This window comes from Sorex fumeus, unplaced genomic scaffold (genome assembly GCF_029834395.1).
Source record: "Sorex fumeus unplaced genomic scaffold, SorFum_2.1 ptg000002l, whole genome shotgun sequence".
Lineage (NCBI taxonomy): Eukaryota > Metazoa > Chordata > Mammalia > Eulipotyphla > Soricidae > Sorex > Sorex fumeus.
The window spans coordinates 20,102,230-20,120,459 of record NW_026606059.1 but is presented as its reverse complement, the minus strand read 5'-3'; the positions used below and the strand labels follow the sequence as shown (position 1 = coordinate 20,120,459).

The following is an 18,230-nucleotide window of genomic DNA, read 5'->3' as shown; positions in this document are numbered from 1 at the left end:
CCTGCTGACTATGACCTTAACACCCAGAGCACAAGTTTAGAATCATCCTGTATAAACTATTTATTAAATTACTCCTAAAAATACTCCAGTAACGATTATTATTATTGCAATAATAATTTTTAAAAAGTTTAAAATAGTCCTGTTATCATTAAGGTTGAAAAATGCATTATAAATGTCACCTGGAATCAATCAGGAATGGAGAAGAGAAAGCAAGACGCTGATGGAGAGCTAAGTATGAGTCTAATTAAGGCATCTTCCCAAGAGTAGGCAAAAGATGGGTGTTAGTGAAGAGCAAAAGGAAATATCATGAGGAAAGAGGAATCTGACAAGGAGGATAACCACTCAAAAAAAGATACAGTGAATCTGGGGATACAGATAAGTCTTTAAAGCATCTGTTTTTAGAGTATAACTATAGGAAAGAGACATCAATATGTTTCAGAGAAAATTTAGAGGGCAACCAGTTGAGGCCTTTCCATTATGAAATATCTGGGGGTTACCAATGATGTTTGTGATGTGACTTGAAGAATCTTAAAATGATTGCTTTGACTATTTCTTATTCTGAGCCAGGGAGGTGGCTCAATGTTAAAGTGCACTAGGAATGCATGAGGAAGGAAAAAGAGAGACATGGAGAAAGAAGGGGAGGGAAAGAGACAGAGAGAGATAGAGACAGTGAGAGAGAAATCTTAAGCATTTCTTATTTCAGAAAATAATGTGGCATATCTTTCAATATGACCTTTTACAGGTTACAGATTAAGACAGTCATATTTGTGATGCTTCAGTTAGCTGTAAAAGGCAGACAAAGAATCTGAATCTCTTAGTATCAAGAAGTATACACCCTATAGCTATCTTTCTATGGGAATATAGAGGGAAAAGCTTAAAAATGATTATAATAAGGTATTTTTAATTTGTAATCAACTACTGAGCTAAGTTTGGTCTTGAGAATATTTCTGTGTTTTCAATTTCACAATAAGAAGATATTAAAACTAAACCCACTGGACAGAGAATAAAATGGAAGCAAGATAGACAGATGCAGAGACTCATTATAAATTGCTTGGATCAGGAAGAGAGCACAGAACGATACGCCATAACCATGCCTCCAGACCCCGTGCCAGGCTGTCTCATTCGGGGCAACCTAGAGGGGGGCAGGTGAGGCCCTCCTCGCCCCAACAGAGCCAACTCCTGCAGCCGAAAACCTTCAGAACTCAACCGCCACCATGCTCACGGCTGCTCTCTACTTGCTCAGATGGGTCTCAGCCATGAGTGAACCTATTCCTGGACCACACGGCCGCATCTCATACCTCACTCCACTAATATTCCAAGAGTTGCGCGCCGCATTTGATGGGGTTTAAAATGGAAGGCAACCTATCTTAGGGAGAAATAGATTCTTACAGATATATATACACACATACATATGTGTGTGTGTGTGTGTGTGTGTGTGTATATAAAAGCACACATGGCTCAACTTTTAACATATCAGTAATCTCTTATAGAAGGACTTAATGGCTCCTGGGTGAAATACAACAATCTTCACACAGTTTCCTCTAAGAAACCTTTTTTTTTTTGGATCATTTTCAGCAAACTATTCATAACAAAATAAATTATTTCAGTTCTGCTTTGGGGCAGGGGTTGAAGTTCCGGTTGGAAACATCCAAAATATGGTGGTGGGAAGGTGTAATGGTGGTAGGATTGGTATTCGAATATTAAAGGTAATCAAATATTGTGAACTACTTTATAGAACACACACTGTCAAACAAACACTGTCCTCCTGTTCATCGATTTGCTTGAGCAGGCCCAGTAACGTCTCCATTGTGAGACTTGTTGTTACTATGTTTGGCATGTTGAATATGTCACAGGGAGCTTGCCAGGCTTTGACGTGCGGGTGAGATACTCTCGGTAGCTTGCCGGGCTCTCCGAGAGGGGCGGAGGAATCAAACTCGGGTTGGCTGCACGCAAGGCAAACACCCTACCGCTGAGCTATCACTCTAGCACTTTATAGAAATAAAATAAAATTAAACAAAAATATAGACAAATGCAAAGTGCAGATCTCCCAACTTCTAAGGAAGCCATTTTTTTTTTTTTTTGTAAAAGAAGCAAGAGGGGGATGCTCTAGGCACTTTGGTGTGGTGACGTAACTGTTTACACCAAGTCTGTTAATGTTAATACCACTGTCAACACAAGACCTTAACTATAAAAAAGAATGAGAAATATGGCATTCAAAAGGTAAAGGCCTTCATTTAACCTCCATGTACTGATATGTATTATATCAGACCTTAACGAGACCACTGAATATAGAAGAGTATAAATTCAGTTTTATTTTTAATGAATTTTAGAGAGTGATGATATGGAACTAAGAACTGTACAAGTCAGTTTGTTTCTGGTGAATTAATAAGGTGGCCTTCTCAAGATGCCGCTCTGTTTAACGTTCATTGATTTAAAGAAGGCCTTTGATTCTGTTGAGACGGAAGCATTCATTGAAGCCCTAGCCAATCAGGGCATTCAAGCCCAATACATCAGGATCCTCTGTGAGCTGTATTGCGGATTCACTACCAGGATCTCACCATTCTACAAAGTAGTGATCGTTGATGTCAAGAGAGGGGTTCGGCAGGGCGATACCATTTCACCGAAACTCTTCAGTGCCACCCTCGAGAACATCATGCGACGACTAGAATGGTAAGGAATGGGAGTGAAGATAGATGGCCGGCAACTATACCACCTCCGTTTTGCTGATGACATTGTTTTAATAACACCAAACATCAGCCAAGCAGCACAAATGCTGGCCGACTTTGACCGTGAGTGTGGAAAGGTAGGACTACAGCTGAATCTTACGAAGACAATGTTTATGAGAAACAGCCTCGTTCCTGACGCCCCATTCACTCTCAATGGAACGACCATCTCCGAATGCAACAGCTATGTGTACCTAGGTCGAGAGGTCAACATGACAAATGACCTGGCACCCGAGCTGCGCAGGAGGAAGAGAGCGGCTTGGAACGCCTTCAAGAACGTCAAAGAAATAGCTAAGAGGACGAAGAACCTCCGGCTCCGGGCACATCTCTTTGACTCCACTGTTCTTCCTGCATTAACATATGCCTCAGAGACCTGGGCCCTACGAAAACAGGATGAGAACGCTATTCAGGTCTCCCAAAGAAGAATAGAAAGAGCTATGCTTGGAATATCACGTTTCACTCAAATGAGAGAAAGAATCCGGAGTTCTGACATCCGTCGACGATCAAGGATCAGGGACGCTGTCTCATTTGCCAAGGTGTCGAAAATCAGATGGGCTGGTCACGTAATGAGATTTAAAGACGACCGCTGGACTAGAGCTGTTACCGACTGAATTCCACGGAATGTCAAAAGACCACGTAGCCGCCCACCTACCAGATGGTCAGACTTCTTCGTCAAGATCATGAATGATCCGTTTGAGGCCCTTCATGTTTCCGGAGCGAACAGATACCATTGGGCTACACTAGCACGTGACAGGGACAAATGGAGACGTTACTGGCGCCCGCTCGAGCAAATCGACGACTAACAGGAAGTTAAGTGATTAAGTGAATAAGGTGGCCACACACCGTGGCCTCCTTCTGTTACTTTGTACCATCTTTTAAAAGGGATAAAGAAAGAAGAGTGAAAACGTGCTGTAATGAATCATTGCACAGCTGCCTTAGATACCAACAGACCACATAATGCTTAAAAGCATGATAAAAATAAAAGTCTCAATGTCATTTTATGGTCTACCCGGGTTCGATTCCTCCGCCCCTCTTGGAGAGCCCAGCAAGGAACCTAGAGTATCTTGCCCGCACGGCAAAGCCTGGCAAGCTACTCGTGACATATTCAAAAAAACAGAAACAAACACTGTCCTCCTGTTGTTCATCGATTTGCTCGAGAGGGCCCAGTAATGTCTCCATTTTGAGACTTGTTGTGACTGTGTTTGGCATATTGAATATACTCTCGGTAGCTTACCGGGCTCTCCGAGAGGGGTGGAGGAATCGAACCCAGCTTGGCTGGGCTGGCTGTGCGCAAGGCAAACGCCCTACCACTGTGCTATCTCTCCAGCCCTGTGACATATTCAATATGCCAAAAACAGTAACAACAAGACTCACAATTTGTTGTGAGACATTACTGGTGCCCACTTGAGCAAATCAATGAACAACGGGAGGACAGAGCAGTGCAGTGCAGACATGTCACACAAAGCAAGGAGCCGTGTCCACCCCCTACTCCTTGGTGAGACCCAAAATAACAAAAGTAAAGATAAGAAACAAAGAGAATGAAAGAAGACATATAACTAGACCACAGCAAGTCATTACTTGAAAAAACTCTGTATTAATAGGATAAGTGGTGGAGACTCTTATACTATTATTTTTGCTTACATGCTAGAAGCCTTCCTATAATATTCTCTGACTACTAATTAAGTAATGAGAGTGGGTATGAGAGAAAAAAGTTAAGCTTGGTCATCAACATCACAAAGATTCTTTCTATAAGGCACAGTGTGGGTTGGCATCATTTTACTTTTACTGTGCTTTCTTATTTGGCCTAATGTACTTCATTTTTTCTTCTGCAACCATGAAATTTCACTTTGCGCATAGTAAAGAATAAAAACCAGAGAAGAAATAATAAAACAGTAAAACGAGTACTAAAAACTTCAGAGTAATCAGACACTTTATCTTACGTATATTTACCACAAATTTTTTTTTTCAGAATAACCTAGAAAACAGATGATTAACTTGGCGAGGCAGCACATATGCAGTGTATTACAATTGCATAATGGGACCCAGGTGAAGGAGAATTCCAAAATCCTTACAAAAGCACCACATGAATTAAAGCATCAAAAAACAAACAAACAAAGCCAGACATTGAAAGGAAGGAATTCTGCATACCATGGTAAAGCTGCTTCTTTTTACCCAAAAAAAAAAAAAAAAAAGTAAAAAGAATGTCAAAATCGTTTTCATATCCTTTGAACCACAGTGTCGAATTCTTCTTTGAATTTATCCATTTCCAATGGTATACAAGAAACCCTCCCTTGAAAATCGAAAGGCACTAGAAAAAAGATGTTCTAAATGCACAAAAGCCATGTAAAAGCCATGTAGAGGACAAACAGAACCACCCAAGGTGGCATAATAATCTGATAAGCACACCGTCTCAGACAATGGCCAAGCAGCAGAGATGGCTCAAACTCTTCTTACCTAAAGGAATGTGAAAAGGCTTGAAATCTGTAAGAATCAGAGTAGGCATTAAAAAAAAAAAAAAAGAGTGCTAGCAAATGTTCAACAATCTAAATATCTTAATTTTTTAAAGCTAGGCTTTCACAACTGGACTCTGAGGTATTACATAATTAAGTCAGCATGAAAGATATGACACAGCCCCTGAGAAATGTATGTTGAACTGCAAGAAGGGTTCGAGAAAGTCACGTTTACTATGTTATGTTCGAAATGATGACTGTCCAAATCTAAAGAGCAAGTTAGTTGGGTTATTTGGTACAAAGCATAATAAACTGATCAAACATATTCAACCTACCCACCCCCCACTCCAGCCAAAAAGAAAAAAATCTGGCCATGAAAAAAATAATCAAAGCACATACTCCAGAATAAAAAACACAAGAGACATGCAATTGAGACATGCAATTGTTTTTAAAACACAAATGTTGCATGCTGGACAAAAGTATAATTGATTTAAAGATTTAAACCACATTTGTCATTCCCAGCACTAGTCTAATCACGTGGCAGGGTGCAGACACAAAGCACTATGGAGTGATTCTATGGAAATGGTCAGAAAAATCCTGCAGATTAATCTAAAACAAAAAGCCACATCACACACTAAATATAAATGGGGGACTTGCTATGGGGGTAGGCTTAAGGGGGGGGGGTCGGGAAAATGGGGACCACGGAGGGTGACAGGGGGTGTTGGGAATGGAGTATCAAATGCCTGTAACAAATCAAGAACAACTCTGTAAACCACAGTGTTTAAATGAAGTCAGGGGGATAGAGGCTGGGGATAAAAAAATAAAAACATAAAAAGCCGCAGCTCAAAGATCAAGATCGAGGCCTCTCCACAAGTGCAGTTTGGGGTTACAAAGCAGTAGACCAGGAAGCAGGAAGAAGCATGCTGTAAGGTCAGCGTAGCACTGTTCCCCTCGGGAAGCAAAGGCAGGGTTCCACTTCAACGTGTGCTCCAAGGGACCCTTGGAGTCATCCCCAAGAAGACACCAGGCTCGCCAACAATCACAAACTGGCAACCACAAGCGCCACACTTACCTTGTCATTCCAAGCTGGACTGAAAAGATAAAAGCTCAGGACCAAACTTGTCCGACACTCTTATTAAACAGATGCTAAAATGGCCAGCTTGCAGATACAGCTGCAAAGTCAGATGGCCAAGCCTGAATCAGCCAAGACATTTCTGGCTTTGACCAGAAGGCAGGACCTTCGGACACAATGCCACCCCATAACCTCTTCCGCCTGGAATCGGCTACTTCAGGATCAAGGAAAAAAGAGAACATACTTGACATCCTCCAGCTTTTTGGTGATGACTGAGCCAACAGACGAAAAAGCAGCTGAAGCCTTCTGTCCAGCTTGAGATAAGGTTTCGGATGTTCTCTTGTATCTATATTAAAGAATGGAGCATACAGAAGTAAGCTGACTTTTCTGAAAATGACAATTTTTTGTTTGATTTTGGTCATAGAGAACATTTGCTATTTAAAGTGCAGCGATCAATGCCTATTGAAAATCCTCAAAATGTTCATCCTCTATGGGACATGGGGTAGACATTTCTCAGTAACTTAAAAAGTGAATTTCCATATATCTCAGAAATTCTACTTCCTGGTATCTAGCCCAAGAGTTTCAAAGAACCCCAATATTTTGAAAAGACATTTGCATTTCTATGAACATTGTAGTGAACATTTCTATGTTCACTATAGCCCTAGTCATAATAGTCAAGATCTGGAAACAATCCAAGTGCCCGAGAATTGCAAACTGGATAAAGAAACTGTGGTTATGTATGCACAGTGGAATACTACTCTGCTCTAAGAAAAGCTGAAATCATGTGATTTGCTGCAAGACGGTGGGACTTGAGGGGTATCATACTGAATGACATTAGTCAGAGGGCGCATGATAACTACAGAATGATCGCTCTCGTGTGTGGAATATAGAGAGACACAAATAACAATTGGCTAACGGTGACAGACCCTGACAGTCAGTCTCAGAACTGATTTTGCAAAGGGATGGGGACTCAGGTAGAGGAACTTGAGACAATGATGAAGGGGCATCCACACTGATTTGGTTGTGCCTGAAGTGGTTTTGAACAGTCTTATAAATCACGGAGCCTAAATGAAAATTGAAAAATTGGAAGGAGCCAAAAAGGGAACAACAGCCGGAGGCTGAAAGAAAATGATCTCTCTTACTCTTCCCTTTTCCACTTAATCCAAAAACAAAACAGAAATAAAATGCCAGAGGGGGGGTGGAGGGGGGGTGGGGGGAGGGATACGGGGAACATTGGTGGTGGAGAATGGGCACTGGTGGAGGGATGGGTACTCAATCGTTGTATGACTGAAACATAAGCATGAAAGTTTATAAGTCTGTAACTGCACCTCACAGTGATTTACTAAAAAACAAACAAAAAAATTTTAATTAATTAAAATGCCTCACAGCGGTAGTGCGTTTGCCTTGCGCACAGCCAGCCCAGCTGAGCAGGGTTCGATTCCTCCGCCCCTCTTGGAGAGCCTGCCAAATTACCGAGAGTATTCAATCTGCCAAACACAGTAACAAGAAGTCTCACAATGGAGACGTTACTGGGCCCGCTCGAGCAAATCGATGAACAACGGGAGGGCAGTGAATTAAAATGCCTCAGAGACTTTTCCCAATTTTATCTGCTCAAGAGGACCAGAAGCAAAATAGGGTTTGTGTGTTCTTCAGCAGTACTGTAGCACTGTCCTCCCATTGTTCATTGATTTACTCGAGCGGGTACCAATAATGTCTCCATTGTGAGACATGCTGTTACTGTTCTTGGCATATCGAAAACACCACCGGGAGCTTGCCAGGCTCTGCCATGTGGGTGGGATGAATTTTATGAACATAACTGCTTATCTTGCATGTTTGTCAAGCTACAAAATAGGGACTTACAGCCTCAGGAGTCTAGGAAAGGCGCAATACTCGCAGGAGGCATTGGGTCTAAGGCAAACACCCCCCCCCTTTCTCGCCAGCCAGGGACTAGTGAGAGAAGCAACCAACCAAGAACAGGGCACCTCCACCAGGGAAGTTAAGATCCCATATTAGAGAAAACAACGGCCGGGCAGTTTTACTTACCCCGGTCACTGTCCTCCCGTTGTTCATCGATTTGCTCGAGCAGGCCCAGTAACGTCTCCATTGGAGACTTTGTTGTTACTGTGTTTGGCATATCGAGTACGTCACGGGTAGCTTGCCAGGCTCTGCCGTGCGGGCGAGATACTCTCGGTAGCTTGCCGGGCTCTCCGAGAGGGGCGGAGGAATCGAACTCGGGTCGGCCATGTTGGCCGCTTGTAAGGCGAACGCCCTACCCGCTGTGCTATCGCTCCAGCCCATTGAGACCAAAAGCTAGAAGGCTGGAGCTATATAGTACAGTGGGTTGGGTGTTTGCCTTGCATGTGGTCGATCCAGGTTCGATCCCAGGCATCCCATATGGTCCCCTGAGCACCCCCAGGAGTGATTCCTGGGTGCATGAGCCAGGAGTAACCCCTGAACATTGCCGGGTATGATCCAAAAAGAAAAAAAAAAAGAGACCCAAAGCTAGGAAAAAAAAACCCAAGACAAAACCCCAAGTTTTGGGAGTGACAGAGTGAGAGAGTGACAGAATGTCCCGTGTGAACTCCACTTCCTGATGAGGAGAGAGTGGAGCGAAGAGGGCAGCCTGTCATGGCAGCTCGCGGTGACGCAGACCAGCAGAGAACAAGCTCACAGTCTGTCTCCTCGAGCTCACCCCTTCCCTCTGCCCTGAGGAAGCCCCGTGGAAGGGCGTGTCAGGAGCCCTGGGTTCAATTCCCGCCGGCACGGTCTGCAAGCACCAAAGCCAAAACAAACATGGAACATGGAGATGATCAAAGATCAGATATCTCTGCCACTAGCACATGGCTCTGGGCACCAGGGATGTGACTTCAGTGATAAGAGCACACGGCTTGCTTGTGTGGACCCTGGAATCACAGGCCGCACACACAGCCCTGCCCGGCCGAGCCACAGATGGCCGAGATCAGGCTAGCTCTTCTATCAAGCATTCTCTCCTCTCTCCTTTCCTCTCTCTTCTCTCTCCAATCCTCCCCTCACTCTCTTCTCTCTCTCTCCTCTGTCTCCTCCCCTTTCCCACCTCTCTTTTCTCTTATGGAGGATGTGTTTCAAATATGCTTGAAATGCACCCCCCCCCATGCCCTGAAAAACAATGAAAATAAAAATAAAAGACTTATTTGAGCTGCTTACCTAACCGACTCCTGACTAGGACATTCTGGAAACTGAGTAGCACATATGTGGGCCGTAAGCTCCCTGTGGCATATTCGATATGCCAAAAAACAGTAACAATAACGGGTCTCATTCCCCTGACCCTAAAAAAGCCTCCAATACGGCAGCGTTGGGAAAGACGAGTAAGGAGAGACTGCTAAAATCTCAGGGCTGGGACGAATGGAGACATAACTGTTGCCTGCTTGAGCAAATCGATGAACAATGGGATGACTGTGATAAGGTGGTACAGTAATAGATAATAGGCATTTGGAGAGATCACATTTTATTTTTTCTCCACACACAACTCAGGCTTATTTCTATCGATGCCTTAGAACAGGAAGACCAAAGTCAGGAAAGACTCTGGCCCACCTGAGAAGCCAGAGGAGGGGGCATGTGTAGCCCAAAGAGACAGAGCAAAAAGTCCCCTCCCCAAAAGCCTTTCACATTTTCCAGGAAAAAAAAAAGTTAAGACACATACGCTGACGTCGCTGTAACATCCTGCCACCCTCTGGCAAGGTTCTGTTTGAATTCCTGTAGAGAATTGATGCCCAGTTTCCGCTTGAGCTCCGCGAGATGCTTCTCTTTTGCTGCCAACACTTGCGACAGAGTCTGGATTTCCTCCTCGACCTAGGAGGAAGGGAAACAGGGAAGGACTCAGCAAGGCACGGAATATACGAAGATTCCACAGTGTCTAAAGTTCCAGTGGCATTGAAAAAAACATTATTTTGATTTTTCTTTTTTTTTTCTTTTTGGGTCACACCCGGCAATGTACAGGGGTAACTCCTGGCTCTGCACTCAGGAATTACTCCTGATGGTGCTCGGGGGACCATATGGGAAACTGGGGGTTGAACCTGGGTTTGGCTACGTGCAAGGCAAACGCCCTACCCGCTGTGCTATCGCTCCAGCCCCTTGATTCTTCTTCTTCTTCTTTTTTTTTTTAAATCTCTCTTTTGAAACAACACAGAGCAAGAGAGATAGCAGAGTGGTTAACCCCAGGACCAGGACTCTGTACGATCCCCTGATTACTGCCAGGAGTGATCCCTGAGTGCAGAGCCAGGAGTAAGCTCTGAGTACCACCCACGTGGGGTCCAACAAGCCCACTTCCCTAAGAGAAACAAGAAAAAACAATGTATATACCATAAAATAAGCCAGCTCTATAATGATCTCTCCTATCCTGCTTCCCATTCTCTTCCTTATATTTCCATCGTGAGTTGCCTCAGCCTCCCCACCCATCTCCCCAGACATCCTCACTCAGATCTCTGATGGAAACTGAGGCACAGACCTCTACGTAGATTCTCTACCCATAACTCTACCATCCAATCCCCTGACCTCAGGGCCCATGACTTTCAGGAGAGATTTGGATTTGTATGCTACCAAGAACTCATATTTGGGTAATAAGCAAATTAATTTCTACCCCCTGCTTTAAAAAAAATAATGCACGACCCAGACAAATCCAACTCCAACCTTCTTGCATATTTTCTCAGTTTCAAAAGTCACAACTATGTCAGTCTGTCACCCCCAGACAGCCCAGCAGAAGTCCCAGGTGGACCCTCCCGCCCTGGTGGTGATTGACCAGCATCAGCTGGCTGGTGAGAGGTAGGCCTGACCCACCTGTTAACACCCACCATCAGCAGAGGTGCCAACACCTAGTGATGTCTCTGCCGTGAAAAGATGCTCAACTAACTAGCATCTCTCTCTCTCTCTCTCTCTCTCTCTCTCTCTCTCTCTCTCTCTCTCTCTCTCTCTCTCTCAGACCTACTCTGAGAAAAGGACAGAACCTTAGAAGCTGAGGCTGGAAAGATAGATAAAGAGGTCCAAATGTACAGGAAAGACAGTATGGGATAATGAGACGTTCTTAACTATAAAGACTTAAAAACCAACAAGCACAAACATGGAAAAAAGAAAAGCAAAATTACAGTGAAAATGCAAAGCCAGGAAAGCACAAGGAAAAGGGAAGACTCAGAAACACAGTGTGGAAGGAACTTTTAAAGTTTTGGGGTCACAGCGGCTAAGGCATTTGCCTTGCACACGGCCGACCGGGTTCGATTCCCATCATCCCATATGAGCACCACCAGGGGTAATTCCTGAGTGCAGAGCCAGGAGTAACCCCTGTGCATTGCCAGGTATGTGACCCAAAAAGCAAAAAAAAAAAAAAAGAGTTTTGGGTCACACCCAGCAGTTCTTGGGGTTTACTACTGGTTTGCACTCGGAAATCACTCCTGCTGGGGTTTGGGGTGCTGAGTGCTTGAACCCTGGCCAGCTGCACGCAAGGCAAAAATGCCTTACTCACTGAGCTATCTCTCCAGTCCCTGAAAGTAAATTTTTTGAACCAGAAAATTGAAAACTATATCCCTAAAGCAGGCTTGTTAGTAACACAAACATTTAGAACCCTTTCCTAAAACAAAAATACAGACTTCAGAAATAAATTCCTATACTTCTAATCCATACTTTATATGTGCTGTTTTCAACAATAGTGCAAAGATAATTCAGTAGGAAAGAATACTATTTTCCCCTGCAAATGGTGTTGGAACAACTGATGACCATACACAAAAGAATAAAACTGGAGTCCTAAATTAGACCATTAATAACAATTTGTAATAATAAAGGGGTTAAGTACTTGTCTTGCATGTGGCTGACCCAGGTTAATCACGGGCATTGCATATGGTCCCTGAGCACAGAGCCACGAGTACGCCTTAAGCACCACTCACTGTGGCCCAAAACCAGAACAAAACAAATTTAAAATGGGCTAAGGATGTAGCCTAGCAACAGAGTACTTGTGGAGTTTGGGTGAAGCTCTGGGTTTGATCCATGGCATGCCAAAGAAATAAATTAAACTCAGATCCAAATTTAAGAGCTAAAAACACAAAGCTCAAAAGAAAACACAGGAGTGAACCTCCATAATCTTGGTTGCTTAGATTGATACCCAAAACACAAGGAATCAAAGGGAAGATACACTGGCATCATCAAATTCAAAACTGCTTTGATTCAAAACACCATAATGAATGGAACAAACTGACATAATGAGGAAATAATTGCAAGTTACATATCTGAGAAGGGTATAGTATCCAAAAGAAAAAAAAAGAACACTTAACAATTCTTTTAAGACAAAGAATCCAATCAAAAATGAAAAATTTAGGGGCTGCAGCGATAGCACAGAGGGTAGGGCGTTTGCCTTGCACACGACTGACCTGGGTTCAATTCCCAGAATCCCATATGGCCCCTGAGCACCGCCAGGGGTAATTCCTGAGTGCAGAGCCAGGAGTGACCCCTGTGCATCACCGGGTGTGACCCATGTCACTGTCACTGTCCTCCCGTTGTTTATCGATTTGCTCAAGCCGGCCCAGTAACGTCTCCATTTGAGACTTTGTTGTTACTGTGTTTGGCATATCGAATACGTCACTGGTAGCTTGCCAGGCTCTGCCATGTGGGCGAGATACTCTCAGTAGCTTGCCGGGTTCTCTGAGAGGGGGATGCTGGGAATTAAAAAAGAAAAAAATAAAATAAAATAGGATAAATAAAAAATGAAGAATTTAAATAGACACATCAGCAAAGGAGATAAATTCTAGGAAATGATGGCCAATATCACCTGCTAGAGAAAAGCAAAGAATGGGTCCAGAGAGATAATACAGTAGGTTGAACACTTGCCTTGCATGCAGCTGACCTAGGTTGGATCCCAGGAACCTGGTATGGTCGCAGAGCCCACCAGGACTAAAACCTGAGCATGCAGAGCCAGGAATAAACCCTGGGTACTGCTGGGTGTGGCCAAAAAAAAAAAAAAAAAAAAAGAAAACATTCTCTCACTCCCAAAAGCATGGCTAGAATTAAGCATACAGACAAAAGCAAACATTGGCCAGACTGAAGAGAAATTGAAGACTTTATATGCTGTTGGCAATAATGGAAACTTGGTAGCAAGACAGTTTGGCAATTTCTCAAAAAGCTAAACACATAATTACCATATGATCCAGAAATTCCACACCTACATATTTAACAAAAGAATTGAAAATTACATGCATGACCATAGAAGCATTTTTATAATAGCCCCTAAGTTGAAACAACTCAATTGTTTAATCACCCTCTGCATAGATAAACAAAACACAGGGTATATTTGCACAATGGAATATTATTCAGTCATAAAGAATAAAGACCAGATATTAACTATAACATAGGGCGAAACTTAAAAAAGTATAACAGATGTGGTCAGTTATAAAACACTACATGTCTGCTTCCAATTATCTGAGATACTCGGAATCTATAGAATCTAGAGAGACAACAACTAGTGGTTGCAAGGGTTTGGGGAAGAGATAAGATAGGAAACCAAAGGGAACTGGGTTACTTTTAGAAGGGAGAAAAGTTTGAGTATTAAATAGTAGTGATGGGGCTGGAGAGATAGCACAGCAGGTAGGGCGTTTGCCTTGCACGCAGTCGACCCAGGTTCGATTCCCAGCATCCCATATGGTCCCCCTGAGCACCGCCAGGAGTGATTCCTGAGTGCAGAGCCAGGAGTAACCCCTGTGCATCACCGGGTGTGATCCAGAAAACAAATAAATAAATAAATGAAATAGTAGTGATAGTTGCACAACTTTTAGAATAAGTATTAACCATTAAGTTGTATGCTATAAAATGGTAACTTTGATATATGTAAAATCATTTGTCATCTAAAAGCTGACATGATAGTCGAGTGGGTAGGGCACTTGCCTTGCATGCAGCAAACCCAGGCTCAATCCTAGCATCCCATATGGTTCCCCTATCTGAAATATTCCTGAGCACAGAACCAGGAGTCAGCCCTGAGTAGCACAAGGTGTGGATCCAAGGCAGAAAACCAAAAAAATGAGATTATATAAAACTTCTTTATTGGCATGAAAAATAGCTCATGAAATAGAAAAAAGATAAAGATATGAATTCTAATGCCGTTTTAGAATGATGTTAGAGCAATGTGTGCATTTTTTTAAATCTGGAAACAGGGCTGAGGCAATAGCAGAAGTAGTAGAGCGCATACCTAGCATGTGCAAGAATGATCCATGGGACCATGTGGTCCCTCCATCAGCATCAGCTGGCATATCTTTGATGGCCCCTAAGCACCCACTGCCAGGCTGAACATCACTGGCAGTAACCCCAATTCCCCCGGTATCATTGAATATGACCCCCATAAAAAATTTTTAATCTTTAGACAACCTAAAACTTTCACACTGAGTAATCAAAAATCTCACAACAAATAACAGCCTAAGATAAGAAGGATTCAGTGGCAAATTCTAACCAATTTAATAATTGATACCATGAAAGAAGAAAGAATGGGAAACTTCATAACTCATTCCTAGAGATTACTATTACCCTGATACAAAAGCCAATGAGGGGGCTGGAGCGATAGCACAACGGGTAGGCGTTTGCCTTGCACACGGCCAACCCGGGTTCAATTCCCAGCATCCCATATGATCCCCGAGCACCACCAGGAGTAATTCCTGAGTAAAGAGCCAGGTGCATCGCTGGGTGTGACCCAAAAAGCCAAAAAAAAAAAAAAAAAAAAAAGCAGTTCAGTCTCAAGTACAGATAGAAAATAATTCAGTAAGATACTCTAAGCAAAATGAATCTGTCACCATAATCACAGGTTTACATGCCACGAAACTTACCCTGGAAATAAAGAATAGTTCAACACATGAAAATCAACGTATTACATCATTTATTTAAGAAAAAATTGATCATCAGATGCAGAAAACAGACAAAACCCAACATCCATTCATTATTTTTTAAAAAATCATCACTGGACAAACTAGAAATAGAAGAAAATTTCCCCAGTATGCATAAGTATTTATGAAAATGGAAAATAAAGATTGTTAAAATGGTGAAAACTGAAAGTCTTCCACCTAAGATTAAGAACAAGCAGGAATGTACCCTTTCACCACTGCTATTCGGTTTTGCACTAGATGTTTCAACCAGAACCCATAAATTTAAAAAGGAATGAACTAAAGGCATATAAAAAGAAAAGAAGCAGTACAAGTACTTTTCATGGTAGAGGACAAGATCTTGTACGTGAAACATTTTCTTAGAGCTAATAAGACCAATAACATCAATATGCAAAAATAATTTTTCTTTCCATATAATAATCTGAAAGGAAGTTAATAAAATTCACTATAATTACATCAGAAGATAATAAGATACCTAAAATAAAGTTAACTAAACAGATATAGCTTCAACATGGAAAACAACGAAATGCTGCTTACCATTAAAGAATATCAAAATGAAAGAAAAATGCCCCATATTCATGGATTAGAAGGCAATATTACTTAGATAGCAATTCTCTACTAAATTGATCCATAGATTCAAAATCCCGATGACAAACTTTCAAGGCTGGAAAAGTAAATCTCAAAATTCATATGGGATTACAAATCTTAAGGAAAAAAAACACAGAGGTAAATCCTCAATAATGTATCTTAATGGGGCTGGAGCCATAGCAGGGCGGGTAGTGCATTTGCCTTGCACGCGGCAGACCGGGGTTTGATTCCCAGCATCCTATATGGTCCCCTGAGCACTGCCAGGAGTGATTCCTGAGTGCAGAGTCAGGAGTAACCCCTGAGCATCGCCGGGTGTGACCCAAAAAGAAAAATAATAATAATAATAATAAAATAATGTGTCTTAATAATGGATATGACAAAAGCACAAACAACTCTAATAGTCAATTGGATTTCATCAAAATTTAACTTCTTTGTTTTAAGGTATTATAGCACAGCCGTAGGGTGTTTGCCTTGCGTGCAGCCAGCCCGGCTGAGCCGGGTTCTATTCCTCAGCCCCTCTCGGAGAGCCCGGCAAGCTACCGAGAGTATCTCGCCCGCACGGCAGAGCCTGGCAAGCTACCCGTGATGTATTCGATATGCCAAATACAGTAACAACAAGTCTCAAAATGGAGATGTTACTCGGCCCATGAGCAAATCGATGAACAACAAACAGGAGGACAGTGTTTGTTTTTGTTTTTGTTTTTGTTTATGAAAACTGAATATAATGTATGGAATGAGAAAAATGTTGCTAATCATGTACCTGATAAAGTTCTGCATCAGAATGCAAAAAAAAAATTTATCTGAATTTAAACATTTAAAACTAACATTTGACATTAAACATTTAACATTAAACATTAAACATTTAAAGTTAACATTTAAAACTATTTTTATAGATTTATTTATTTTGCTTTTTGGGTCACACCTGGCAATGCTCAGGGGGTTACTCCTCGCTCTGCACTCAGGAATCACTCCTGGCGGTGCTCAGGGGACCATATGAGATACTGGGAATCGAGCCCAGGTCGGCAGTTTGCAAGGCAAACGCCTTACCTGCTGTGCTATAGCTCCAGCCCCTTAAAACTATTTTTAAAAGCTGGACCAAGGATTTGAAATTACACTTCAAAAAAGTATTTCAGTTGCTAATAAGCACACAATCAGTATCATTAGTTGTGAGTGAAATAAATATCAAGACTACAATGAGATATAACTTCATCATCACTAGGATGGCTGTGTTTAAAAAAAATCATGGATCAAGGATGTAGAGAAGTTACTGAAGATGTAAAGTGATGTACATGTGAAACAGTTTAGTTGTCCCCACAAACAGCTGTATGGACTTACAACATGACTCAAAAATTCACACACCTATGCACACACCTAAAGGAATTGAAAATCGGTATTCAAAAAAGTATTTTTACATAAATTTTCTTTAGCTCAGTATCAACAATAACTAAATGAATGAAGAGAAAAATAAAACATGGTAGTACATATACTGGATTATTATTACACACACACACACACACACACACACACACACACACACACAGAGTGCAGTACCAATACATGCTGCAAGAATGATGAACCTCAAAACATTACACTGAATGAAAGAAGTCAGATCCAAAAGGTCATTTATATGAAATACCCAGAACAGGTAAATCCACAAAGACAAAAGATTTGAAGGGGCAGGAGTGGGGAGAGCCAGCTAAAAATTACGGAGCGGGAGGAAAATGTTTTAGAACTAGACAGAGGTGATAATCGCACAGCTGTGAATATGCTAAACGTACATTGTACATGAAAAAATGGAGAGGAGAAGAAGGTTGAATGGAGCTATCACAGAGCCAAAGGTAGATCAATAACTGATGCAGGAGCAAAGCTAAGAGCATCCAAGGAAACCCCACAGGAGACCTTCGTGGGTAGAACCCTGAGCCACCCTACTTCTCAGATCCATCAACCCACACAAAACTGAATGGCATAAAAGCCAGCGGCATCACCCTCTTCCATCACCTCTCTCCAATTCAACACCTCTAGTAACAAGACAACACACATTGCTTTCTCTTCCCCGAATTGTCTGTAAGATACTTCAGTGTGTATCAGAAAAACAGATGACAAAATAAGTGCCCCCCAAAAAAGAAAAAGACCATGCAAAGTTCCCCACCGCCGCAAACCCTACCTTTGCAAGTTCTCTTCTCAGCTTCTCTTGCTCCTCCTCTGTTAGGGCCTCTGTCGTATTGATGGTTGCAACAGCATCTTCTCCTTCCTCAGGTACCGAATCTGTTCTCAGCAGACCTTGTTGGGGGGAAAAAAGTATAAGTTATCAAGTAAGAGGTCTGTGGGTGTGGAATTGCAATTCTTTTGTTATTTTTTGTTGGGGAGCCACAACGGACTACGCTTAGGGTCTACTCCTAGTTCTAAGCTCAGCGATAATTCAGTGATGCTTGGGAACCATACAGTGCAGGGTCAGGCTGCCTCATGCAAGGCAAGCGCCTTACCCAATGTCCTCTCCCGTCAGCCCCAAGTGCAATTC

At 42.3% G+C, this 18,230-nt stretch overlaps 1 protein-coding gene across 5 annotated transcripts in view; it reads right to left on the bottom strand.

Moving 5' to 3' along the window:
* The window catches only part of TPD52 (tumor protein D52), a 118,257-nt gene that overhangs the window by 9,605 nt on the left and 90,422 nt on the right, over window positions 1-18,230 (bottom strand). For 3 of the 5 annotated variants that reach the window (XM_056110506.1, XM_056110514.1, XM_056110528.1), the window contains exons 2-4: window positions 17,877-17,992; window positions 9,925-10,073; window positions 6,490-6,591 (exon numbers count right to left, since the gene is read on the bottom strand). In XM_056110506.1, coding sequence (XP_055966481.1) covers window positions 6,490-6,591; window positions 9,925-10,073; window positions 17,877-17,992 — 367 coding nt within the window. Of the gene's footprint in view, window positions 1-5,177; window positions 5,205-6,489; window positions 6,592-9,924; window positions 10,074-17,876; window positions 17,993-18,230 lie in introns of all 5 variants that reach the window. The other 2 variants (XM_056110499.1, XM_056110521.1) reach the window with 1 other exon arrangement.